Here is a 24,221-nt window from a genome sequence, read left to right as displayed (position 1 = left end):
CTTCGTATAATTCCAACAGCATTCAAATGACTTCTGCTGAATCCGTCGCTTGGGGTAGTACAGCTTCCATTCGTCCATATTTTACATTGGAAAATTTCGTTTACAGGTTTTGCAGACCGGGTTCACTCGAAAAAGTAAAGATCTCACCCAGTTTCACCGCTTATTCCTCAATTACATTTGTCGATTTATGTGCACTGTCCCAATGAAATAAGAAAACCAAATTGCATATGCTGACAGCCATTCCAACCTAAAAGGACCATTGTTCATATTTATTTTGGTTTGGGTTAATCATATCGCATTCACTGCCCGCTTGTTTCGCCATAAGGAATTTGCATTAGCATCAATTAACTAGAGACAAGGAATTGGATCTTATGGTTTTAGGATTCTAGAGATTAGGATGTTAGGAGTTTAGGGTAGGGGTGTCCAAACTGTAATGAAGAGCCGCTGTCCTGCCCGTTTTCCAGTTCTCCCAGGGGCAGCACACCTAATTCAAATAATCAGGATCATTTTAATGCTGCTTCAGAGCTGGCTGATGAGCTGGTTTAGTTTTAGGATTTAGGGGCCGCAGTTGAAGCTGGCTAAGGGTTTGACAATTACAGGGGGGGTTTCAAGGGCTAGGGTTAGGAAAACGGGTGTTTGGGTGAGGGGTGAGGTCAGCGTCATGGTTGTGGGTTAAGGTAGAAGTTAAGGCAAGGATGTTTTGCTTTTAGACATTTAAGGTTAGAATTGGGCATTTTAGGTTAGGCGTTTAGGCAGTTCAGGTGTGGAGCAGGGTTTAGGTTCAGACAAGGTGTAGGGCTAGAGTTAGGATTAGATGTTGGAGGGGCTAAGAGTAGGTGAGGCATATTGGGTTAGGTTTATCGGGATTAAGGGTTAGGGTAGAGGTGAGGGTACAGGGTTAGCATTCAGGATTATGGGTTTAGAGTTAGAAGATTTCATGATAGGGCAGTGGTGTCCAAACTTGGTCCTCAAGGGCCACTGTCCAGCCTGTTCTCCAGCTCTGCCGGGAGCAACACCCCTTATTCAAATAACCAGGATCATTCTAATGAATCAGAGCTGGCTGATGAGCTGATCATCTGAATCAGGTGCGTTGCAGCCGGGAGAGGTGAAAAACAGGCAGGACTGTGGCACTCCAGGCCCGGAGCTGGACATGCCTGAGGTAGGGATGAGGGCTGGGGCTTGCAGTGGCACATCGGGTTAGTATTAGGAGCGAGCATTTTATGGACCAAGGTTTAGGGTTAGCGTTAGTCAAGTTCAGGTGTTAGGAATAGAGGGTTCGCGTTTATAGGTTAAGAGGTGTAGGATAGGGGGTCCGGGGGCGGTTTGAGTACAAGGACAGGTGTTAGCATTGAAGGTTACGGAATTAGGGTGAAAGGAATGGGTGTCCAAACTCAGTCCTCAAGGGACACTTGTCCTGACCATTTTCCAACTTTGCCAGGAGCAACACACCCGATTCAAATGATCAGGATCGTTCTAATGCTGCTTCAGAGATGGCTGATGAGCTGATCATCTGAATCATGTGCATTGCAGCCGGGAGAGATGGAAAACAGGTAGGACAGTGGCCCTCCAGGCCCAGGGCTGGACATGCCTGCAGTGTGGATGAGGGTGAGGGTTTAAGTTTAATTTTAGGATTTAGAGTCTTACAGATGAATTGGGTTAAGGTTCACGATATGTCAGGTCAAGGAGAGCATTAGGGGTTAAGATTTAACATTGGGTTAAGTATTATAGAGGTTAAGGTTCGGGGGAGGGGATTTGAGGGTTTTGGTTAGGAGTGAGGGTAAAGGGTTAGGGTTAAGGTTTAGTGTGAAAGGCAGGGGTGTCCAAACCCAGTCCTCAAGGGATGCTTGTCCTGACCGTTTGCCACCTTTGCCAGGAGCAACACATCCGATTCAAATAACCAGGATCGTTCTAATGCTGCTTCAGAGATGGCTGATGAGCTGATCATCTGAATCATGTGCCTTGCAGCCGGGAGAGGTGGAAAACAGGTAGGACAGTGGCCCTCCAGGCCCAGGGCTGGACATGCCTGCAGTGTGGATGAGGGTTTAAGTTTAATTTTAGGATTTAGGGGTTGAGGATTTAGAGTCTTACAGATGAATTGGGTTAAGGTTCACGATATGTCAGGTCAAAGGGAGCATTAGGGGTTAAGATTTAACATTGGGTTAAGGATTATAGAGGTTAAGGTTAGGAGTGAGGGTAAAGGGTTAGGGTTAAGGTTTAGTGTGAAAGGCAGGGGTGTCCAAACTCAGTCCTCAAGGGACGCTTGTCCTGACCGTTTGCCACCTTTGCCAGGAGCAACACATCCGATTCAAATAATCAGGATCGTTCTAATGCTGCTTCAGAGATGGCTGATGAGCTGATCATCTGAATCAGGTGTGTTGCAGCCGGGAGAGGTGGAAAACAGGCAGGAACTGTGGCCCTCCAGGCCCAGGGCTGGACATACCTGCAGTGTGGATGAGGGTTTAAGTTTAATTTTTAGGATTTAGGGGTTGAGGATTTAGAGGCTTACAGATGAATTGGGTTAAGGTTCACGATATATGTCAGGTCAAGGGGAGCATTAGGGGTTAAGATTTAACATTGGGTTAAGGATTCTAGAGGTTAAGGTTCGGGGGAGTTTAGGGGTTGAAGATTCATTTTATTGGAACAGTGCACATTCATCAACAAGAATAAACAGCAGAAATGGGCCATACTTCCAAATGCTGGTTTTCAGCTGCAGCACGCATCACATAAAACATGGACAGTGATGCAATCTGAGCCACTTTTCCCGCATGCACGTTTGAAGCAGTTCTAGATGAAAGAGGAGAGAATCGTGTCATTTCAGTGATCAGAGAAGTTATGCTCAATATGTGCACACATCTGCAACAAGCCAAGTTTGAAAGTAAACAAGAAAACTGAGTGTCCATTGACCCAAAAAAAAAAAATTGGTTCACTTCTGTACCTGAAATTCGTTTCATCGACAGTCAGCACTTGCGTTCCTCTCTCCTCATCCTCGGCTCCGCAAGCCATCCATCCGCACCGGCGCAGACCGTCCAACAGCGCCGTCATCTCCACTAAATAGACCAGGCCTGTGAAAAAAGCTCATGACAGGTGCAAAGAACAAGCACCTGGGTTTGGAATTGGGTGAGGGGATTAGAGATGGGGTTTTTGGATTAGAGGGTTAAGTGTTAGGTAGTTGGGGGCTAGGGTGAGAGGGTTCGGTGTGAAAAAGTCAGCGTTACGGTTTGGCTTAAGCAAGTTTTGGGTTTACTGTTATGGATTTAGGGTTAGAGTTAACACCTCAATACCACACTTTACCCTAATCCCCCCCAACCTCTAACACCCCAAACGTGTATCTTTAGGGTTGCGGTGACTAACTGATCACATGTCAGAGTGACCTCGAACCCTCTCACCCTTCCTCCAACCTAAACCATAGCCCAACTTTAAACACTTAAAGCGAACCCCTGTATCCTTCTAAAAGCGTCGACACACCAAACCCAAATCGCCTGTATGCCGAACCGCCTGAATGCGTCATCGCATAACCTTAACACCTGACGATACTGTTGAACAAAATCCCTCGAACCCTTACTCTGAAGAGCTAACCCTTGATGCCTATACATCCAACCACCGAATCCAAAATTTCTATCTGCCTTACTCTAATTTCTAACCCCAAACTCAAACCTCGAGGGTTAACCCTCAACATCGTGCCCTCACCTCAACCATAAACCCCTAACTGTCAACCCTCCAACTTTACCCCCTAATCCTACACCTTACCACTTAACCATATCCCAAATGCTCACTCTAAACTTCACCCTTCATCCTAATTTCCCTTTACCCTGAAACCCAGGGGTGTCTAAACTCTGTCACCAAGGGCCGCTGTCCTGTCTGTTTTGCATCTCTCCCGGCTGCAACACACCCGATCCAGATGATCAGCTCATCAGGCATCTCTGAAGCAGCATTACAACGATCCTGATTATTGGAATCAGGCGTGTTGCTCCTGGGGGAGCTGGAAAACAGGCAGGACAGCGGCCCTTGAGGACCGAGTTTGGATACCCCTGGGTTTGAGGGTGTAAGGGAAATTAGGATTCAGGTTGAGGTTTAGAGTTAGCACTTGGAATATGGTTAAAGTGGTTAGGGTAAAGCAGATGGGCCTCTTGGGTTAGGTGATTAGCTGTATAGGCATTAAAGGTTAGGCCTTCAGAGTAAGGGTTCGAGGGATTTTGTTCAAGAGGATAGGCAGGTGTTAGGGTTAGGCGATGATGCATTCGGGATTACAGAACAGTTCACATCAAATCACAAATACAGTTAGGCGGTGAGAGTTACGCATTTTGGCGCCTGGTAGAGAACAAATACTGCATCTGCAAGACGGAAAGGAGCCGGGACCGTTTGTGTGAATTTACCACACCGCATGTATAGAGAGGTTTTGGGGCCGCGCCCCGACTCACGTCCGTCTGGAAGAGCTGCGGACAATGCTCTCGGATTTCCAAACGAAGCCAAACACGTCCACTTTGTGTCCGGCGTGCATCTTGTCCATCATACCATCAATCACGATGAAGCGGCCCGTCTGACAAACGCCAGCGCTCGGGGAGGCGTAAACATCAGGCTTGTCAACTTTGGTTTATTGGTGTCCGTTATGAATGTAACTTAATTTATTGGGTTGTACAGACTTCATGTAGTTACATCAGCTACATTCTTAACATTAGCCAAAGAAATATTTTGAAGCGCGATGCCTGTGGTGTACCTGCAGTGGACCACGATGGTCGCACCGGGCGGATTGAGCGCCTTTGACATTCTTGGAACTCGAGCACGCCGATGGGAGAGAAGGGCACGCCGAAGTCGGGCCAGCTGGTGAAATGGAGCGGCGTGACCACACGCGGCATCTTGCCGGCATCGCTGGATTGCTACGAGATGAACGTAACAAAGTGTTGGAGTGGAAATCGTTGCCCAGAACGAGACATTCGATGCTTCTGATGTGTTGGATGTATAACTTGCGTATGGTGTAATCCACCGGCACGTCCGAGTCCGCCACTGCCACGCGCATGTTCCCGTAGGTCCGGCGGCCCTGATCCAGCCAGTAACTGCCACACACGTCCTACATGGATCAGAAGCCCCTTTTCCACCCGTTTTGCTGCATGACAACCACTCACTTCCTTCGGGTGCGCCAGCATGACAACAGTCGACACCTTCTGCTCCCAAATCCTCCTCCGGAGATCAGCTATCGTGTCCTCTTTGGACCTGGCGCAACAAAAATCTTGTTTGTTTTTTGCAAAGTAACTCGAATCGAGTGAACATCAACATACCTTGTGCTGCTGAGAATTTGTTCTTTATGGTGAAACCCTGTTCAAGGAAAACTCGGAAGAAAATCGTACAATTATCTATCTTCCACTCACGTCAATGTTGAAGGTGGTGTACGAGTGTTGGGGGGTCTGGCGATTGGGGTTAGGTTTAAGAATAGGGTCGGGGGTTCGGGTTACGGAATTTAGGCTTCCAAGTTAGAGTTCTTCACTGTAAAATGTGAGAGCCCCTTTGGCCCTGCACGGCAAGCAGCGATAGCTGCCCTCTGCTGGTCAAACTTTGTCACTGCAACCTGAGGGGAATACGGGTCGAGGGTGTTGGAAGTTGGCGTGGGGTTCGTGTTTGGAGTGGGATTAGTGGTTTCGGAGTAGGGCGAGGACTGGATGTGATACATCGTTATTTACGTTGAGCTTTCACAACAGCTGCAGCTAAAACAAAGCGCTCTACAGAACAGTGAACATAAGCGTGTCCAGCTCCGGGGCTTGAGGGCCACTTTTCCGGCTCCGACGGGTGCAACACACCGGATTCAGATGATCAGCTCATCAGCCAGCATTAGAACGATCCTGATTATTTGAATCAGGCGCGTTGCTCCTGGGAGAGATGAAAAACGGGCAGGACAGCGGTCCTTGAAGACCAAGTTTGGACACCCGTTTCTTGGGGTTTGGGGGTGAGAGTTAGGATAAGGGGTTTTGAGTAGAGTTAGGATTCGGCAGCAAGCGTTAGTCGGTTCGAGTTAGGCATTTTGGCGCCTGGTAGATCAACGAACACTGCATCTACGAGATGCAAAGGAAGCAGGACCGTTTGTGTGAATTTACCACACCGCATGTACAAAGAGGTTTTGGGGCTGCGCCCCGACTCACATTCGCCTGGAAGAGCTGCGGACGCTGCTCTCGGACTTACCAACGAAGCCAAACCTGTCCGCTTTCTGTCCGGCGTGCATCTTGTCCATCATACCATCAATCACGATGAAGCTGCCAGTCTGACAAACGCCAGCGCTGGGGGAGGCGTAAACATCAGGCATGTCAACTTTGGTTTATTGCTGTCAGTTGTGAACGTAACTTTCTTGATTTATTATCGGGTTGTACAGAGCAGAGCTCATCATGTAGTTACATCAGCTATATCCTTAACAATAGCCAGAGAAATATTTTGAAGCGCGATGCCTGTAGTGTACCACGATGGGCGCAGAGGGCGGATTGAGCGCCTTTGACTTTCTTGGAACTGGAGCACGCCGATGGGAGAGAAGGGCACGCCGAAGTCGGGCCAGCTGGTGAAATGGAGCGGCGTGACCACACGCGGCATCTTGCCGGCATCGCTGGATTCCTACGAGATGAACGTAACGTAACAAAGTGCGAGAGTGGCAAGCGTTGCACAGAACGAGCCATTCGATGCTTCTGCCACCGTATGTGTTGGATGTAGAACTTTAACTTACGCATCGCGTAATCCACCAGCACGGCGGAGTCCTCCACTGCCACGTGCACGTTCCCGTAGGTCCAGCTGCGGCCAGTACTGGTCACACGTCCTACATGGCAATGGACATCTTTCATTTTGTTACAAATGGCAATTTCAGAGCCCTTGGAATGTTAATTCTCCACCATCGCTTTTGCCATTCCTCCATTTTTCTCTTGCCACTTGCAATGGAAAGGAATTTTACATCTAACTGAAGAAAATGAGGGTCTGACCCGAATGAAATTTTTGGGAGGATTGAGAGTATCAGAAACCCCTTTTACACCGGCGTTTTTATTGCATGACAACCACTCACTTCCTTCCTCTCCTTCAGGTTGGTGAGCATGACGACATTCGACACCTTCTGCTCCCAAAGCATTCTCCAGAAATCGGCTACTGTGTCCTCGTTTGGACCTGGCACAATAAAATCTTGTTTTTTTTTGTGCGGTAACTTGAATCAAGTGAACATCAACATACCTTGTGCTGCTATGAATTTGTTCTTTATGGTGAAACCCTGTTCAAGGAAAATTTGTGCGATCATGTAAAAACAATTATACAATTTGCGCACGCGATGTAGAAGGTGGTGTACGCGTGTTGGGGGTTTAGGTGTTAGGGTTCAAGGACTGTGGTTAGGGTTAGGTGTGAGAAATAGAGGTTAGGGTAAACTTCAGATGGCTGGGGTTAGGGTATGGGTCAGTGGTTTGTGTTAGGGTTGTATAGGTTTCAGAGTTAGGTTCTGGTTCTTCACTGTATAATGCAAGAGCCCCTTTGGCCGTGCACGGCAAGCAGTGATAGCTGCCCTCTGCTTGTCAGAGTTAGTCACTGCAACCTCAATGAATACAGGTTAAGGTGGTGAGAGGTTGGAGTGGTTCGTGTTCAGAGTAGAGTCAGGAGGATGTTGAAAGGTTCCGGTGACGTGTTAGGATAGGAGGTGATACATTGTTTTTGTAAGTAAACAAGAAACTGTAGCATCCACTGACAAAAAAATAAAAAAATAAATCATTCGAGGTTAGGGTAAGAAGGTTGGGGTTGAACATTAGGAATACAATACATGCCGATTTATATAGCGCTTTCACAACAGCTGTAACAAAGCGCTTCACAAAACAGTTAACATAAAGTAAAATAATAAACATAACATAAAACACGGACAGTCGTGCAGTCCTAACCACTTTTCCGTCACACGCTTTGTTGTTTGAAGCAGTTTGAGATGAAAGAGGAGAGAATCAAAAGGGTGTTATGGTAGGCATGTCCAGCTCGGGGGCTTGAGGGCCACTGTCCTGACTGTTTTCCAGCTCTGACGGGTGCAACACACTAGATTCAGATAATCAGCCCCGAAAAAAGGCAACTCTTTAAACGTACGCATGAGCAGAAACGCACTTGCCGAGCGAGTAGAGCAGTTGTCCATTTATCTAAAAGAGCCGCTTGTGAATAACGGAAAGGATGTCATCGCATATTCCTTGGCTGTGGATGAGAACGCTGAAGTTTGTGACGTTTGCCAGTTGTCAATTTTCGTCCGCGGAGTGGCCTCCAGCCTAAGCGGGACAGGAGTTTTTGGCTTTACATCCTCGGCAGTGGGTGCTGCGCAGTTTGCCCGTTTCCTCCCAGACACGGTGGCCCAGCTGCGCATCCAGGCTGATCAAACGTTGTCGAACGTTTGGCAGCACATACAGTACGCGTGTGAACAACTACTTTCTTTGATGAAGCTGAACAAACATCACACAGAAGACGACTTACTGCTGAACACCTTCACTCAATTTTGAGGATTTGCTCAGCTCGGAGAAGTGAATATTACTGTGCAATCACACAAGAGTTTTTAGTCACTTCAAGTTTAAAAATTAAAGTATAATATTGGCTTTCACCATGTTACAGCAGCGGACTATCGAGTGCTGAGGCGCGCTTAGCTCGAGTGGTGTCGCTACAAACAACCAACTCAAACGCGCGTTCGTTCAATGTTGTCAGCGGGGGTGTAGTGGGCGTGGTACGCCGTCCACCCACTTCTCCCGACGCCACATTCAATTTTTATTTCGGTTTCAGCCCTAATGAGAGTTATGCTTAATAACGTTGGCCTGTGATTATTTTGGTGTAGTAAAACATTAAATTTAACGTTAGTTCAACTGGTGGTGTAGCCGATGATTGATGTTCTGTATGTATATATAGCAGTGGCGGGCCGTGCGTTTCGACCTTAGGCCTTCAGTGACGTCACATACATGAACAATACCGGCTCGTCGGGCGGCACTTCATTTCAAACCATCAAGTACGCATTCACAATTAAGAGCAGGAAACTCAATTGACAGATATTGTCCAAAATAAAAAGATTTAAAAACTACTCAATAAAATGCCACCCAAATGACGCCGTGTGATCATAAACCAGTCTGTCCAATACATTGCGCAATGTCGCAGTTTCATACAAGACACCAACCACGCAATAGCAAAACAAACTGTTCTTTGAAAATAAAATGAACAGATCATTTGCATTTTGAGAATAGGCGATGCAGCGGCAAATAACTGAAAATGTTGAGCAGCCGAGATGGAACGAATTTTAGTGCACGAAGCCGACTACAATGCGCCATTAGAAATTGCAGGCGGGCTGATTTATTTGATACATTTTTGTATCTTGGTCATTTTATTTCGTGACCATTAATACTAACGAAATAAAATAAGAAGAAATGTCAAATAAACTTCATTGACTCGCCAATGTAGTGCCTGTTCACCGAGCCGCAGATCTACGCGAGTGTCCCCAAACGTTTTGAAACGCACCGTAGCTTGCGAGTGACCGGCCGCGCTCCGATGTCTCCTTGCCGCCTTGCTAAAACAACTTCAATTGGGAAATCCAGTGGAAGGTCCGTCTTGAAAATGGTGCGGAAAGTAGTCCCGCGACCAGATCAACGTCTTCTCCTTCGGCCACTTTGGGTCAAAATGCAGCAACGGCCCCGTCTAGCAGGCGCTCATCCAATCACCGAACGCGCACGTCCAGTGTCGACGTAAGCCCTTCTAGCTGGCCCCGGGACGCACGCTCGTGATCCGATTGGCCATCGCAAGCCGACTATGCCCGTTCATTTACAGCGCACAGGGGCCTGCTCCGTTTCATCTGAAGGCCCCGTGCAAGTTTAGTTTACCCGGCAACACAAGCTAACTGAAATATGATTGGTTAAAAAAAACTCTACCATAATAAATAAGTTATTTATCGAGTGGCTTTTAATGTCATTTTAAATGACATTGAAAGCCACTCGACTAAGTGGAAATAATATGACGTAAAGAATACAGAGAATAATTTGGTTGACATATTTATGAAAATAATATAAATTAAATTTATGTTATTCTCAGAAAAGTAAATTTAAATTTACTTTTCTGAGAATGTTGAGGCCAGCAGAGAAGGCCTTGCTGGCCCTGACGGAACGCCACCGATATATAGAACATCCCAGAATCGCGTACACCCACTTAAAAAAAATCCCCACTAGACCACTGGTTGTCAGCTAATCTCCAGATTCATTTTAGGCAATTTTTCCTCAACTTTCATGAAAATGTGAAAATGCGGAATTCGCCGCCTGTTATTTACAAGATTTCACTAACCTCATCACACGCAGCAGAAACGACTGCGCAAATAATAATAATGGCGGCCATGACGAACTGCGGCCTCACGCCAGTAACACAAACGACCAAATGAAAAACGCCACCAACAACTATATAGAGTAAAACTGACAAGAAACAAACGGTAGCAGCAACACACAGTAGGGCGGGAGCGACGGCGAAGTCGCTTTCGGTCTCTGACATGACTGCGCAACAACAAGCACTTTCGAGCAACTGAACGTGGAAAACTTTTCACTCGACAAAACGTCAATTAAATAACAATCCAAAAAGCAAGGCGGACTCAGAACGAATCGCGGAACTAATTCAGCACACCACACAATAGAAAAGGAAAACCAAAGTGAAATATTCTTTGAAAATTCTAAATGTACGCGGACTATCAAGGAGATGCGACTTACCACCGCGACTTCCTCGTAGCTCCGCCGGAGCCACGGCGGGAAGCTGGTGCCGTCTTGTGCGCCGTTTGAGTCACTTCCGTCATCCTTTATTCAACTTCACGTATCACTCCGCGACACGTGGAAGAACAAAGAATCACCTACGTCATCCGACAGCTCGTGATTACACGGGAAGAAATTCGTTCTTACGCCATCGTTTTTTGGGGCTGCTGCGAAAATGCCCCCGAGGTGAGCAGAAAGTGGGTCCTCCGTTCACTTGGATGGGAGGGGTGCAATGGCGCGGCGCGCCCACTGGAGGGAGCCAGCCACATTCAGTCCTTCGGAGATGATGGTTTTCATGTTTTAGATGCTAAAATATCCAAACTAAAAGGGCCGCCGCCCTGCATGTTTTCCAAGCCTCGCCGTTGCAACAGACCCGATTCAAATGATCAGATCATGAGCGTGGTCTGCGGAAGCCTGATATTGAACCTGTTCATTAGTGATCATTTGAATCAGGTGCGTTGCAACGGGGAGACTTGGAAAACATGCAGGACGGCGGCCCTCCGGGACCGGAGTTCGACACGAGGATCATTCGTGTGACTGCGGCCCCGCGATGCCTTGGAGTCGGACCGCCGTTGAACAGTGCTGCCATGCGGACCGGGATGAGGTTCACCTCTGGAGGACCTTCGCCGTTCTCGGGTGGCGTCTGGGATTTGGCCTCTCCGCGGCATCGTCGAGGGCCGTACGCTCCTCGCCATATTGTGCTCCGAGCGAGGGGGTGGGGGCGGGGGTGGGGTGGGGTGGGGGGGGGGGTCACCCCTGCATGTTCGCTGCCCTTGAGGGCGAAGCTCCCTCCCCACCCGATTGGACAGCGTTTGCCCCACCGCTTACGCCGGCCGCACGATTGCCGTTCTTCTCCTGAAGTCATAGGTTGAACTGTTCAATCGCTATGATAATGGTTTGCATTTCGCAAATACATTTCTCACACGAACGTGACGCACGCGAGGGAGCGAAGACCGGAGAACCCGCATCGCTGAGAGTACAAGAAGCCGCTTCACGCGTGCCTGCAGATCACGGAGCGGTCACCAACTTAGCCGATCGCTGATAAGCCGCGGGTTGCGTCGGAGTGAGTGTCCTGCGGAAGGTGAAGAGAGGGGGAAAAAAAGAGGAACAAATGACACGAGGGGCACTGGAACACCTCCAAATAAAAGGAGAGAAGCTCAAAAGTCGGTGCACAACAATCGCAGAGCCCCTTCTTGTATCCGCACATACCCGCTTGACTATATTTTGGATATTCGGCTAGTTCGGACTCCGTTGATTTCATTCGAGAAGATTCCCTTGGATGTTTTTCCATTTTGCCGGTGACGCCGACTTCACCGTCATCAACGTGGACCCGGGCAAACTGGACAGCACGTGCGAGTATGAGACGAACACGAAAACAAACCAATTCGGGCGCGCTCTCGGCGATTGCCATTTTGCTTGCAACGCAAATAAAATGCTTTTTGGATTCGCTCCCGATAGCGCGGTCGCTCGATCCGATTCCTGCCGCGCATTCACAAAGCGCATCAAGTAATCACGCTTCCAGTCGAGGATGACGTGAATCAGATCATCGCGACGCTCCGAGAGCGCAATACAAAAGGCCAAACATTCTCAGCATCGGCGTCACCAAAGACCGATGTCGTCATAGCACAAACAACAGGTCCAACAGGTTCCGCGCGGGCGGCCCGGCCTCTTTACCCGCAGCGGTAAAGAGTTGTCTGTTGTCATTCCCATTAACCGAGCGGAAAAGCCGTCAGACTTTCAGAACGACTCCTCTTCCGACTCGCTGAAAGAAGGAAAGCTCGAGGAAGGCGACCGTCGCTCAGCGGCTCAGGCCAGGGACTCGGCCAAACTCGCCTTTGCTTTTTCAGGACGGGTCGAGAAAACATGTCGCCCGTTTTGGGGCTTTTGGGCGTCCTGCTGCTTCAAAGCGGAGCTCGGGGATTTGGAATTCTGCCCGGAAATTCAAAGAGTCACCAGGAGATCACGGAGGAAGCCATTTTGAACGTCACCGTTCAAGTGTGCCGCGCGCTGGCCGAAGCCGAGGGGAACGACTTCGCCCTTCCCGTGAGACCCCCTCTCGCTTCGGTGCTCGCCACGCGCGTGTCGTATCTGTCGCCGGCGCATGCCCAAAAGGCCTCCCCGTTTGCTGTCGGAAAGCGATGAGACGAAGGCAGCCGCAGGAAGGCGCCGCGGCGCCTCATCCAAAGTCCCGAGCGTATGTCGATGATTCCCGGCGGGTGTGCCGGGGCACGGCGGCACACCGCGAGAGGTCTCGCGGTGTGCCGCCGTGACTTCAAATTCATTGGTGAAAAAATGATCGCGTATCTTTGTCCGCGGACCGATGTCAGCGACTTAGCGTGAGAGAAAGAACAAATCACTCATGTTGTCTTTTTTTGCGCGGCAAAAAGGTTGACAGATGTGTCCTCCTTTTGTGACCATTTGGTTTGGTGGCGTGCCGGGCCATTTTTCAAACTTCAAGAAAAAAAAAAAAACGTGTCTTGGCTGGAAATCACCGGTGTACGATCGCACCCGTCTTCCAGTTTGGGTTTCAACAGCGACCGCCGCCACCACCGAGAGCAGAGAGGGTGGGCTGGCTTGAGCTCAAAGAGGACGGTAGGATCGATCTGGACGTTGACGTTGACATCCCCGTTAGCGTTTGTGCCGCCTCGCTCGACATGCAACTCAAGTGCCGATCCGTGAGGCCGGCTGACTTTGCGCTAGCCTAAAACGTTACGAGGACCATCAAATTCGTGGAGAATGCAACAAAAGGTATTCAAAGAGTTAAGAAATTGCCGGATCGAAAATATCGAGCCGCAGAAACAGCGGGGTGGGGGCTCTCTTGCCCCTTGTTGGCTTCAACACACCCAGGGGCGGAGTCGAATTGGCGGAGGCCTTTCGGTCTGCCGCTCAGCGTCCGGCCCAATAAGGTGTCCGAATCAAGCGTCGGCTTTCTTGTCAAATGTGCGACGAGTCATATCGGCGTCCGTTCACATGGGAGTTTTCTTCGGGACAGCGGCCGCCGCTTTAGCCGGCTCTCGACGAGAATTATGCTTGGACCTCCGTCGGTTGAGCTCGCGACGCTCGTCTTTTCTTCGGCGCTCCATTGAGCTCATCGGCGCGCCCCGGCGAAGCGATCGGCTTGACCGAAATCGAGACCGAGACGACATCGATCGCAACTCCGATTTGACTGAAAACAACCACCGCGCTCGTCTTCGAGTGCGAAAGAGAAACGAGAAGTTGACCGACCGTCTCCGCCCCCTCGCAGGCGGACAAAGCCGCGTCTGGCTTTCCCTTTGAAAGCGCCCGCCGGAACGTACGCGCGGCGGTCACGGCGCCGCCGTCGGCTCCAACGATGGAGCCGACGGCGGCGCGCGATGAGACGCGCACCCGCGTCACGTTGCCCACGAACCGTGCGCTTTGACTTTTGCAAAAGGGATCGTTTGGAGGATTCGAAGACCCGATCGGGGAAAGCGAGCGGCCGGCGCGCGAGCGGCCGGCGCGCGCGCGGCGACGCCGATGAGCCGAAGCCTCGGCTGTCCGTCTACGGACGCCGGCTTTGGGGAGGGACGACGCTCCTCTCGGGACGGAAAGGGGCGGGCGCAAAAGGCCACCCGGGTGGAAGGGGGGCCGAGGCAGGCCTTTGGCGGCAAGCTTGAGAAATCAAGCCGAAACAAAAAGAGGGGGGCCCCGCTATCGCTGCGCTCCTTTCTCGTTACCCTCGGCGAAAAGATGCAATCCTTTAGAACGTGACAAAAACGCACCCGTCATACAAATAAAGCCGTCGTACTGTCTTTCGTGAAGTAAATAAGGAACGGCGAGTACGACAGAGCGGCGACGTGCCTTGTGCGTTGTGTGCGTGCAGTCGCAGCCCTTCACCGCCTCGGGCGTGGCCGCCGCCTGCCGGGCCGAAGGCTCCGTCAAGAGCTTCCGGCGGGCCATCGGCTCCATCACGTTGCGCAACGTGCGCGTGGACCTGTTCGAAGCGCTCGACGCCAGCTTCCACTTCGACGACGAGACCTTCGTCAGCGGTCGAGACATCATCACCACGGGCCTGCAGACGGTCAAGGCCGAAAACAAGCGGCAGAACTTTGAAGCGGCTCAGGACAGCCTGGGCGAGACCCTCCACACGCTGCAGGTTTCCCCCGGCCGCCTCCGTCGCGCCTCTTTACAACTGGCGGCGAGCTAACTTCTTTGGTTTCCCTTCGACTCGAAGGATTTTTACAGCCACAGCAACTGGGCGGAGAACGGCAACACGCTTCCAAATTCCAACCTGATCAGAGCCGACGCCAGCATCGGCAACCTAGCGGGTAAGGCGGCGGCGGGCGCCGGGAAGCGCGGCTCACGGCCAACGTGACCGTCCCGTGGCAGATGAGAGCAGGGCGACCTGTCGCAGCTGCGACGGCGATGACTGCAGGAACAACATCCTGGACGACATCGCCCGGGATCAGATCCTGACCACGGGATATTTCGCAATCATTCCCGGGACCGCCAGCAAGCCCAGCGGTAAGGCGGACCCTTTGGCCAAATCGCGCGCGACGCGGCCGCAACTCGGGGGCGGGAAGGTCCCGAGGGCGATCGGGGACGCCGATCTGATGTTTCCCTGCGCCTACTTGACATCGCGCTTGTCCACTGCCCGGTTCAGAATGGGTTGAATGTCGAAAGGAAAAAAACAAGCGAACGGGTCGAACGGTTCGAACGGCGTGCGCGAGTTCTGCGCAGATGCAAAACCTCACCCGCGCACCGCTCGCTTCTCTTCTCGGGGTCATTTTTGCGAAGGCCGATTCCTTCCCGTCGACGCGCTCCGCGTCGGCGGCTCCCGCGTTTGCCCATGAAAAGGGGGGTTGCGTTTGACGCAGCAAGTGGATGCGCGCGACAAGAGTAGCTTGGGAATCGTCGGCGTCTTTTTCTCCCCGCATTCAAAAAGTCGCGATCGTCGACAGGGCAAACGAAGAGACGAGAATGAACGAGGTCCGCGGGCAGGGGCGCCGCAAAGTCACGGAGGCGAACGGGTCAGACGCATTTGCGGCCGAGAGCGGAAGGAAGCCGGAGAACATTTGAGCTTGTCGGAGTAAAATCGTCGGCGCGCATTTGGCACGATTCCACCAAAAAGGCCGCGGCCATTCGGGGAATTTCAAAGCTCGGCGCTCGGCGGTCAACTCGCCCAAAGGCGGTCGCTGCCGGAATATCGTCCGAGTCTCGGGAGAGAAGGCGCTCGGTCCAAACGGCGAGGCGGCAGCTGGAAAAAGACCACAAACGCAGTGAAAAGAGGAAAAAGCCGCACTTTGATCACAATTGGCGGCGTGAGGGAGGAGGGCGGGCTTTTCGCGCGCGCTCTTGGGAAACGAGGCCCCACGTTGTTTGTCGGACAGGCAAGTGCAGCCACGGAGGAGCCTTGGACCTGACCAGCAGAATTGAGCCGACCGGCGGGATCAACAAGGACACCTTTGAGTCCGAGCACGGCTTCCTGCACTCCGAGGCGGCCGCTCTGGCCACCATGGCGACGAGCGAGATCCTGGAGAATGTCCGACAGGCGGCGGGAAATCAGCCCTTCCTCCAGTACGCCGATCTGAGCAATGAGACGCAGGCGCAGGCGCAGGCGCAGGCGCGCACGGTGTCAAGCTTTGATGTGCTTGATCAGGATGTTGGGCATCTCCAGAGGATCCGGGAAAGCTCTGTGTTTCGTGATCGACACCACGCAGAGTATGGGCGACGATATCGCCGCCGTGCGGAGCGCGGCCGCCTCCCTCATCGACGGCCGAGTGGGAACCGACGACGAGCCCTTGGCCTACATTCTGGTGCCCTTCAACGATCCCGGTAGGGGTGCGGAGCGGGAGGCGACGGCTCTTGGCTTTCAACTCCGACCCAGAATCGCTCTCTGCGTTCGCTTCAGCGTTCGGGCCGCCGATTAGGACGAGCGACCCGGAAGCCTTCGAGGACATTCTCGATGATCTGACGGCGAGCGGCGGAGGAGACGACGAGGAGCCCGCTCTCTCGGGCCTTCGGGTACGCTCGCCGCCATCCGTGATATTCTTTCAAAGACGACCGACGCGACGAAGCGGAAACGCTCCCGGAAGGGGACGCGAGACGCGGCCGAGTCCGAGCGCTCGCGGCCCCGAACTCTCCTCCGTCGCGTCACGACGCCGGCGGCGGCGTGTCGGAAGCCGACGGGCGGGGACGGGGCTTCGGGGAAGCCCGAACGGACTCCTCCGATTGATCTTGACATCGTTAGTCGACAGCAACTCGCTAGGAAACTTGTGAAGGCGTCACCCGAGTATGTACAATGATGTGCCTCTTCCTGCAAGGGGAGAACCCCCCCCCCCCTCAAAAAAAAAGAAAATGGGTATTATTGAATCTAGAGTCGCAGCCACCAAATCCAGGCACTGTGAGGTCGTGACCCCCCCGCCACCCCTTTACTCGTCCGGATTTCAGCAACAGCTCTCCGCACCAAACGCCCGACGGAGCTCTTTTGACGGCCTGATGGTTGCGATTTCCCAAATCGCAAGGGGGAAACGTCACGCCTTTTGTTCTCTTCTTTCCCACGTCAAGTTGGCGTTGACCAACGCTCCCCAAAGCTCGGACATCTTCCTCTTCACAGATGCGCCGGCCAAAGACCGACAGCTGAAGTCCACCGTCATCGCCCTCATCGAGCGGACTCAGTCGGCGGTGGGCGCGCCTCGCCGGATGCTCACCGATGACGCACGCGTGACAATCAAAGAGGCGTTCCTCCGTGCAGGTGTACTTCCTGATCACGCAAACGGCGGCCAACGGTCGGCGCCGGAGGCAGCTAACCCGTCCCCAAGCGCCCGGCGGGATCGCGGAGTCGGACGCTCGGCTATACGAAGAGCTGGCCGAGGCCGCCGGAGGTCTGGTGGTGGAATTGAGGCAGGACGAACTCCGGGAGGCCACCGGAATCATCGGGCAAATGTCCAGCTCCTCTCTGGTTGCGTTTACGACCTCGTCGGCGGGCCGCGAGCGGCGCGCGCGTCAACCTCAGCGTGTCCGATCGCTTTTCTTAGGTGACGCTGCTGCGGGCGTCCAGGACCGCGGGACAGTACGGGGACTTCACCTTTGCGGTCGACGAGACCGTCGGCGATCTCCGACTTCTCCTGACGGGGCCTTCTTCCCACATCACCGTCATCGACCCCCGGGGTGAAACGCACACAAAAGCGGACCCGCGCTTTCTCGGCGGAAGGCGCCGGAAGGCGTTGACGACAACGCGTTGCGCCGTGTGTCTTGGCAGGCGAGCAGCGGGTGTTCAATACCATGTCCTTACAGCCGGTGGGAAACCTACAAACTTTGCAACTGGAGCCGCAAGTGGGAAGGTGGCGAGTCACGGTGGAGTCGGCAAACGCGTACACGCTGAAGGCCGTCGGTGAGCGCTCTGCCGACGGAAAGAGAAGGAAAGCCTCTATTTGTCGGCTGAACGGTTCCCCTTTCAAGGTCGGAGTCCCGTCGACTTCCTGTTTGACTTTGCGGAGTACGTCCCCTCCCGAAACACCTTCGACGTCCTCGACACGCGTCCTTCGGCCGGTAGGAAATCTCGCGCGTCCGCGAGCCCGAAACGTGGCGAACGCCTTCCCGCTGAAGCCGACTTTCCTCCCGAGGCACCAACGGGAGCCTGCTGGTGACGCTCACCGACGCCGACGCGGCCGACGTCGCCCGGGTCACTCTGGCCGAGGTGGCGGGGTCGGCGGAGGTTGCGGGGGACGTGGAGCCCCTGGGGGCCGGCCGCTACCTGGTGCGGGTGGAAAGCGTGCCGTCCGCGCCCTTTGTGGTGCGCGTGGAGGGAAACGCGGTGAACGTCGCCAGCGCAGACGCCTTCCCTTTCCAAAGGGAGTCGCCGACCAGCTTGCGGGCGTCCAACATAACCATCGAGGCGAGTGCGCGAGGCGGCGCCGTTCCGGCAAAGTTCTGGCAAATCACACGGCACAAAATGTTTTTTGCGGGGCGCGTTTAGGCCAAAGCGGCGCGCAACCTGGTGCCCGGGACGCCCTTGTCGGTGCCCTTCACCGTGACGGTCAAAGGAAGCGGAGGGAACGTCTCGATCCGGGCCACCGCCGACGACCCGCTCTACACCGTCGCCGCTCCGAGCGCTCTCCCGGCGGAGCCGGGAGCGAGCGCCAACGGCACGGTGACGCTGTCCGTGCCGCTCAACACGCCGTCCGGCACCACCGTCACCCTGGTGATCGAGGCGGAGGATCCCGCGGTCGGCGACGTCAACTACGCCGTCCTCAGGATCTCCGTCCTCAATCCGGTGGGTGGCTCGCCGGTCCCGTCGCGCGCGCGGCCGGCAAACGTCCGTTGAGCGCTCGCCGTCCCGCCGCAGGTGACCGACTTCACGCCCCCCGCGTGCGAGGTGCTGTGCGTCGTCAGGTGCGTGCGCAACTGCCGCGCGGCGCAGTGGCACCTGTTGGTGATGGTGAGCGACGGCGCCCGGGGGACGGGCGTGGAGCGGGTCAGCCTCGCCCGAGGCAACGGAACGCTGCACCTCAGACCGGCGCCCGACAACCAGAACGTCACCTTGGTGAGCTACGACGCCTCGTGCAAGTGGCCCGACGTGGAGCTGCTGGTGGTGGACAACGTGGGCAACGCCGACACGTGCTCCTTCAACGTCTTCACCGCCACCAGCGGCGGCGGCCGCGCGGCCTTTTTCCTCACCGGCGCGCCCCTCGGCTGGGCCGCGCTCGCCCTGGCGCTCCGAGTCCTGCGGAGTTTGAACGTGTGCTAAAGTCCCGGGGGGGGGGGGGGGGGGGACGCTCGGCAGTTGCGGCTTTCGTAGTGCGAAGGTGCGGCCGTTCCTTGAAATTTTCCCCCTCGGGGGCAGCGTCCAATCAATGTTGTGTGTGTGTGTGTGTGTGTGTGCGTGCGTCAAGGTTTCGGAAAAAAAGAACAAAAAACCCCGCACGTGTCCCATAAGCAAGGCTTTTCCCATCATGCGCGAGTTTGACCTCTGCGGTGGATGTCCACTTTTGGAAAAATGGCTTTTGACCGATTCACTTTCTGAAACGATGAATTTGTCCGCGCGCCGCCGAGTCGATGGAAACGTTCGATGGCCGGAAGAAATACCTGATGTAAAAGTACCCGCTGACCACTGAAGCCCACATCAAAACTTGTGAAGAATCTGTAAGCAAAAGCCTCCAGCAGATTAAAAAAAACAAAAAACATTTATTTGGACGTTGCGTGTCAACTCCTTCACGGGACGTGAGATTTTGGGACAAGCGGGACCCATTTTCTTTGCTTTGTGCCTATTTACATGTCAGAAAGGGTCGCGGGATGAGCCGAGCGGGCGAATTGACGGCTCGTCGCTTCTCGTCGCTTCTCGCGACTTCTCCACTTTCCGAGCGGGAAGGCGTTTGTCCTCTTTGGTTCGCTTTGTCGCCTCCGACCTTCAAGCCTCGCCCCCGTTTGGACGGAAAGCGCCGCCGACTGCGGGACGAAAGTTCGGTTGCGTTCACGCGTAGCGCGGCGGGGATCGCGCGCCGGCGCGTCCCTACCTCGGGCCGCATCGCCGCCGCCGCCGCCCGTCAGGCCGTCCCGTTGGCGTACCGCGATAGTTTGTTCTCCAAGTCGCAGATTCTCTTCTCTTGAGACGAGACGGTGGCCTTCAGGTGCCGGATCTCCTCCAGCAGCCTCTCCGGCAGCTGCGGCTGCGCCGGGAGATGCCGGGACGGAGGAGAAAGGAGACGAGTACGGACCGCGGTGGGTGACAACGGGGGAGACGCGGTCAGCGATGGAAGGAGAGTTCAAAAAAAAAAGTCAAAGTAGAAGGAAAGAAAGCAAGAATGCAAGGGGAAAAGCCAAAAGCACCGCAGACGCGGCGGACGAAGCTTTCTTTCTCTTTTCGCGGCGTTTGCCGAAAGCGCCGGCAAAAGTCGAGGACTGACCGGCAGGCTGGCGGCGTCGCACGCGGACACGCTGCGGCGGGGGGGGGCGGGCCCGGAGTCCGGCGAGTTCTTCCGGGACACTTTGAGCTCGCGGCTCTTGGGCGGCACGTAGCCCTCCTTCAGGGACACCAGCACGGGGTCTCGGTCGAGGCCCTCCAGCCACTCGTCGGCCTCCATGGCGGGCTCCGGCCCGGCCGTGTCCGGGTACAGGTCGTCCTGGAAGAGGTCCGACTGCCCGCCGGGGGGTCGGGCGAGTCGGCCGGCTTGACCCGGGCCGGACGAAACGTGGGAAAGGCAAAACGTCCCGGGGCGGGACTTACCTTTCGGGGAACGGTCATGGTGATGGGCTCGCACTTCTTGTCGTGCAGCTTGTACAACCTTGACGCAAACACGGCGGCGGGATTGGTCGGGATGGCCGGCGCCGCGCGTCGGCCGGTCCGGCGGCCTCACCTGGCGATCTCGCACTTGCTGACGTCCACGCCCCTCTTGGGCATGAAGCCCATCCCCCGCTGCGGCTCTTTGCTGCCGAAGGTGTTGAGGTAGTGCACGTAGGGGGGCTCCTCGGTGATCTCGAAGTAGCGGATGCTGCTGTCTCCCTGCGCGCGCCACGCCGTCAAGCCGCGCCGTCGAGCCGCGCCGCCCGACGCCCGCCCGAGGACGTTCGTTACCTTGCCGCACAAGTAGACCATGTTGGCGTCCGGGTCGTAATACGGCAGCAGGACGCCGTTGCTGGTGTCCAACTCCAACAAGGCCATGGGCTCCTCAAAGCGGCTCTGGCAAAGACAAAGAGCGCGTTGCGACCGCTCACGGAGAGCCCGTGCGACACCGCCGACTTTTGCCCGACGACACGCGCGTTTGCGGCATCGGATCGGCTTATTGCCGACCGAGCGGCTTCCGGGTCCCGTCGACCGGACACGTACCGGGTCCCAGAGTCCCAGCTCCCTCTGGCTCATCCGGGTGAATCCCGTGGTGAAGATGTTGCCGTCCCTGGTGAAGATGGCTCTCATGGGCCGGATGCCCTCGTGAGGAGCCAGGCGTTCCTGGGGGGGGGGGGGCACATTAATGACGGCCTCGGGACGGGGGGGGGTCTCCGCTCGCGCCACTCACCGCCACCACCTCGGCCTTGCGGGGGTCGCAGACGCGCAGGCGGCGGTCCTTGCAGGTGGTGCAGAACAGGCTTCCGTTCCTGTTCCAGCCGATGCTGTAGATGAGGTCCGGGTGGTCGTCCATGGAGATGAGCGGCTCCCCCGTCGCCACGTTCCACACCATGATCAGGTTGTCGCCGGCTGCAAAGAGAGCGGCCCGTTTGCGGGCGGCCGCGTCGACCGCCCGGTCGGCCGCGCGTGCGCGTCGTACCCGCGGTGAGGAGGATGTCGCGCGCGGTCGGGTGCCAGCTGACGATGCCGACGCGCTTGGAGTGACCCTCCAGTACCGCCACGGGCTCGGTGAGCGGCCGGACCGGCGAGCGATCGGGAATCCGCCACACCTGCGCGGAGCGCGATTGCGCTCGACAAATAGCGTTACGCTCACGACGCGCGCGCCGAGGTCAAATTTCCGATGAGATCGCGCGGCCGTTTGCGTCCCTTCGCCGCTTACCATGGCGCTGCAGTCCTCCGAGCCGCTGGCCAGTACATTATCGTCGTGGGGGCACCAGTCGATATCGAGCACGGGTCCGGAGTGTCCGATGACCAGAGGGGAGTTCTTGTCCACGCGGCCCATCTGCAGAACGCGCCGCCCCGCCGTCAAGGTCGGGGCCCGCAACATTAGGAACGCGCCCGCACCGACCTTGGCGAGAGGAATGACCAGGAAAGCGCCGCCCCCGCTGGACTCCACGATGACGGCCAGGAACTTGGGGTTGACGGCGCAGAAGGAACTGTCCCACGTCACCTTGGAGACGCGGATGTCGTCGTAGCTCCGCTCGGCTTTGACGGTCTGGCCGAAGACGTGGCGAAACTTGCTCTGCCGCACGACGCTGCGACTCATGGCTGCGGGGGGGCGGAGACCGAGGAGGGGAAGGAGTCACGGACGACACCGTCGCAAAACCCCGTCGGCGTCGCCGCCCGCGCGTAGCGAGCTCCTCCCGGGAGCTTCGGCGGCGCTTCCTCGCGTCCGACGACAACGTTCGCGTCCCCTCGGACCTGCGAGTTGCTTTCTTTGGACCCTCAAACTCAGCCGGCAGTGGCGTCAAACACGTCGGATCCGCGCCTCTTTTGTCAGGGGGGGGTGCGGTCGAGATCTCGGCTGCCGTCTCAACCTTTGACTGGCAAGTCAAAGCGACCCAAATGATGTCTCCGGACGGCGTCTTCCCGTTGGACGTCTCCCGCTTTGATGCGCTCCGCTCGCTTTTGCAAAGCGTGCGAATGTCGCGGAGAGCGCCAGGCGCCGAGCGTTAAAGATAGGCCGTATCGGCGCCCGTTGGAGGTCGGGATATTCATAGACGATCGTCACGCGTGACCTCGACGCCGCAAGAACGCGGAAACGAGTCTTACGTGGGCCAAAAACAAGCGCCGAAAGCATCCTCCGACATTTGATGTCTCAAATGGCTTTGCGCCGTTCAGCAAGAGCGTTCATCCGACGTCGCGCACGTCAACTTCCCCCGGCGGCCGGCGGGGGCAAGGGGAGATCGATTGCGGCTTTCTCGGCGCGGCGAGTTCCCGCTCTTTGCTTTGAGCGCGAGTGAAACGCGACATTTGCGCGTCGACGCGACTCCATTCGGGCTTGGGGAAAAGGCTGGGGCGGGTCTCGGGTTTGCTCCCGGTCCCACGTGAGCGAGCGCCCCCTTCCTAATTTAGCCACGCTAGCGCACGGCCGAGCCGCCCTGGCGGACCTTCGTCCGAAATAGTCCGGGGACTGAGCCGGTGCACGCCCACGCGCAACATGAGCGCACATTGGGCAGAGGACGACGTCAATCCGAAACCTTCCTCGCTTACTCAAGTCCGCTTGATTTCTTTCACTGACGAAAGCGTGTCGGAGGGCTTCACAGGCCCACAGTAGACCCCCCCCCCCCCAAAAAAAAAAGGAACATCAGCTGGACTCCCAGACAGACAGGCCAAAGAAAAAGTTGCAATTTGGAAAAACAAGATGTCAGTTTTGCCCCTCAGCACAGCCTTTGCCCACCACACATTTGTCACACACGCATGCGAAGGTGGGCCAAAAAAAGAAAGCTCACCTCAGCTTTTGGAGAGGGCCCTCTTCCCTGTCTGCGTGTGGTTCTGGTTCTGGTTCGTCGAGCGCTGCCTGGCGCGGGCCGGCTGAGGCAACTGCGTGTGTCCTCCCCACACAAAGACAGAAGGGGGGGGGGGGGGCGACGACTGCATGAGCAGGGGTGGCGGGGGGTATTAGGTGACCGTCTATTTTGGAACGAGCGGACGTCACCGCCCGCGGGCCTGCGCGTGGCTCGCTTCCATCTGGCCGCGCGGGGGGGGGGGGGGACGCGCGTCGCAAGCTGCCGCCGGGAGATTCTTGTTGGGCCAGGCGGGGCCCTTCTTGCGACGCTTCCCGACCAGGGCGGGACACGTGCGGACCGCCGAGCGCGCCGGCCTCACGGTCCAGAGGCGCAGGGTCCGATCCCGTCCCCCGCCTCCCCGCGTGGACTTTGTCCGTTTTCCCCGCGCCCGCGTGGCTT

The 24,221-nt window shown here is 55.4% G+C and overlaps 3 protein-coding genes across 23 annotated transcripts in view; 1 reads left to right on the top strand and 2 right to left on the bottom strand.

The window, feature by feature from the left end:
* The window catches only part of LOC147194357 (receptor-type tyrosine-protein phosphatase alpha-like), an 11,405-nt gene extending 344 nt beyond the window's left edge, over positions 1-11,061 (bottom strand). For 2 of the 17 annotated variants that reach the window (XM_086130841.1, XM_086130848.1), the window contains exons 1-11: positions 7,028-10,688; positions 6,698-6,787; positions 6,440-6,588; positions 5,121-6,263; positions 4,966-5,065; positions 4,715-4,874; positions 4,419-4,553; positions 4,297-4,331; positions 2,936-3,062; positions 2,688-2,784; positions 1-63 (exon numbers count right to left, since the gene is read on the bottom strand). The exon at positions 1-63 is cut by the window's left edge and continues 53 nt beyond it. In XM_086130841.1, coding sequence (XP_085986967.1) covers positions 1-63; positions 2,688-2,784; positions 2,936-3,062; positions 4,297-4,331; positions 4,419-4,553; positions 4,715-4,874; positions 4,966-5,065; positions 5,121-5,141 — 738 coding nt within the window. In that variant the 5' untranslated portion in view covers positions 5,142-6,263; positions 6,440-6,588; positions 6,698-6,787; positions 7,028-10,688. The other 15 variants (XM_086130844.1, XM_086130845.1, XM_086130842.1 and 12 more) reach the window with 15 other exon arrangements.
* Positions 11,062-12,430: 1,369 nt separating this feature from the next.
* On the top strand, positions 12,431-19,880 carry LOC147194356 (von Willebrand factor A domain-containing protein 7-like). 2 transcript variants are annotated; one of them, XM_086130836.1, is made up of 15 exons: positions 12,431-12,776; positions 14,575-14,847; positions 14,926-15,019; positions 15,081-15,215; positions 16,082-16,268; positions 16,351-16,526; positions 16,603-16,715; positions 17,259-17,375; positions 17,446-17,652; positions 17,729-17,861; positions 17,953-18,084; positions 18,153-18,242; positions 18,317-18,588; positions 18,670-18,966; positions 19,039-19,880. In XM_086130836.1, exons 1-15 carry the CDS (start codon positions 12,597-12,599, stop codon positions 19,438-19,440), a joined length of 2,808 nt encoding a protein of 935 aa, XP_085986962.1. In that variant the 5' UTR covers positions 12,431-12,596; the 3' UTR covers positions 19,441-19,880. The 2 variants fall into 2 exon arrangements, with proteins under 2 accessions (XP_085986962.1, XP_085986961.1); XM_086130835.1 differs by having other exon boundaries at positions 16,579-16,715.
* On the bottom strand, positions 19,858-23,914 carry coro6 (coronin 6). 4 transcript variants are annotated; one of them, XM_086130840.1, is made up of 12 exons: positions 23,766-23,912; positions 22,382-22,581; positions 22,193-22,315; positions 21,953-22,082; positions 21,704-21,882; positions 21,517-21,636; positions 21,265-21,369; positions 21,047-21,192; positions 20,917-20,974; positions 20,597-20,827; positions 20,207-20,359; positions 19,858-20,138 (listed from the first exon to the last, which is right to left on the bottom strand). In XM_086130840.1, the coding sequence occupies exons 2-11, from the start codon at positions 22,577-22,579 to the stop codon at positions 20,237-20,239; spliced, it is 1,413 nt and encodes a 470-aa protein (XP_085986966.1). In that variant the 5' UTR covers positions 22,580-22,581; positions 23,766-23,912; the 3' UTR covers positions 19,858-20,138; positions 20,207-20,236. The 4 variants fall into 4 exon arrangements, with proteins under 4 accessions (XP_085986966.1, XP_085986964.1, XP_085986965.1 ...); XM_086130838.1 differs by having other exon boundaries at positions 21,265-21,636; positions 23,766-23,913; XM_086130839.1 differs by having other exon boundaries at positions 19,858-20,827; positions 23,766-23,913.
* Positions 23,915-24,221: the final 307 nt, after the last annotated feature.

Source organism: Hippocampus guttulatus, chromosome 15 (assembly GCF_054856545.1).
Source record: "Hippocampus guttulatus isolate MCC_2025c chromosome 15, RoL_Hgut_1.0, whole genome shotgun sequence".
NCBI lineage: Eukaryota > Metazoa > Chordata > Actinopteri > Syngnathiformes > Syngnathidae > Hippocampus > Hippocampus guttulatus.
This window is presented reverse-complemented; position numbering and strand designations above follow the sequence as displayed.

Excerpts from the sequence above, each read along its gene's own strand:
- LOC147194356 (XM_086130835.1), top strand. The coding sequence starts at position 12,597 with ATGTCGCCCGTTTTGGGGCTTTTGGGCGTCCTGCTGCTTCAAAGCGGA. Across the intron at positions 12,777-14,574 it reads GGAACGACTTCGCCCTTCCC|TCGCAGCCCTTCACCGCCTC; the intron begins GTGAGACCCCCT and ends GTGTGCGTGCAG. Across the intron at positions 16,269-16,350 it reads GGAAATCAGCCCTTCCTCCA|GATGTTGGGCATCTCCAGAG; the intron begins GTACGCCGATCT and ends GTGCTTGATCAG.
- coro6 (XM_086130837.1), bottom strand. The coding sequence starts at position 22,579 with ATGAGTCGCAGCGTCGTGCGGCAGAGCAAGTTTCGCCACGTCTTCGGC. Across the intron at positions 22,316-22,381 it reads TGGTCATTCCTCTCGCCAAG|ATGGGCCGCGTGGACAAGAA; the intron begins GTCGGTGCGGGC and ends CGCGTTCTGCAG. Across the intron at positions 21,883-21,952 it reads CGACATCCTCCTCACCGCGG|CCGGCGACAACCTGATCATG; the intron begins GTACGACGCGCA and ends CTCTCTTTGCAG.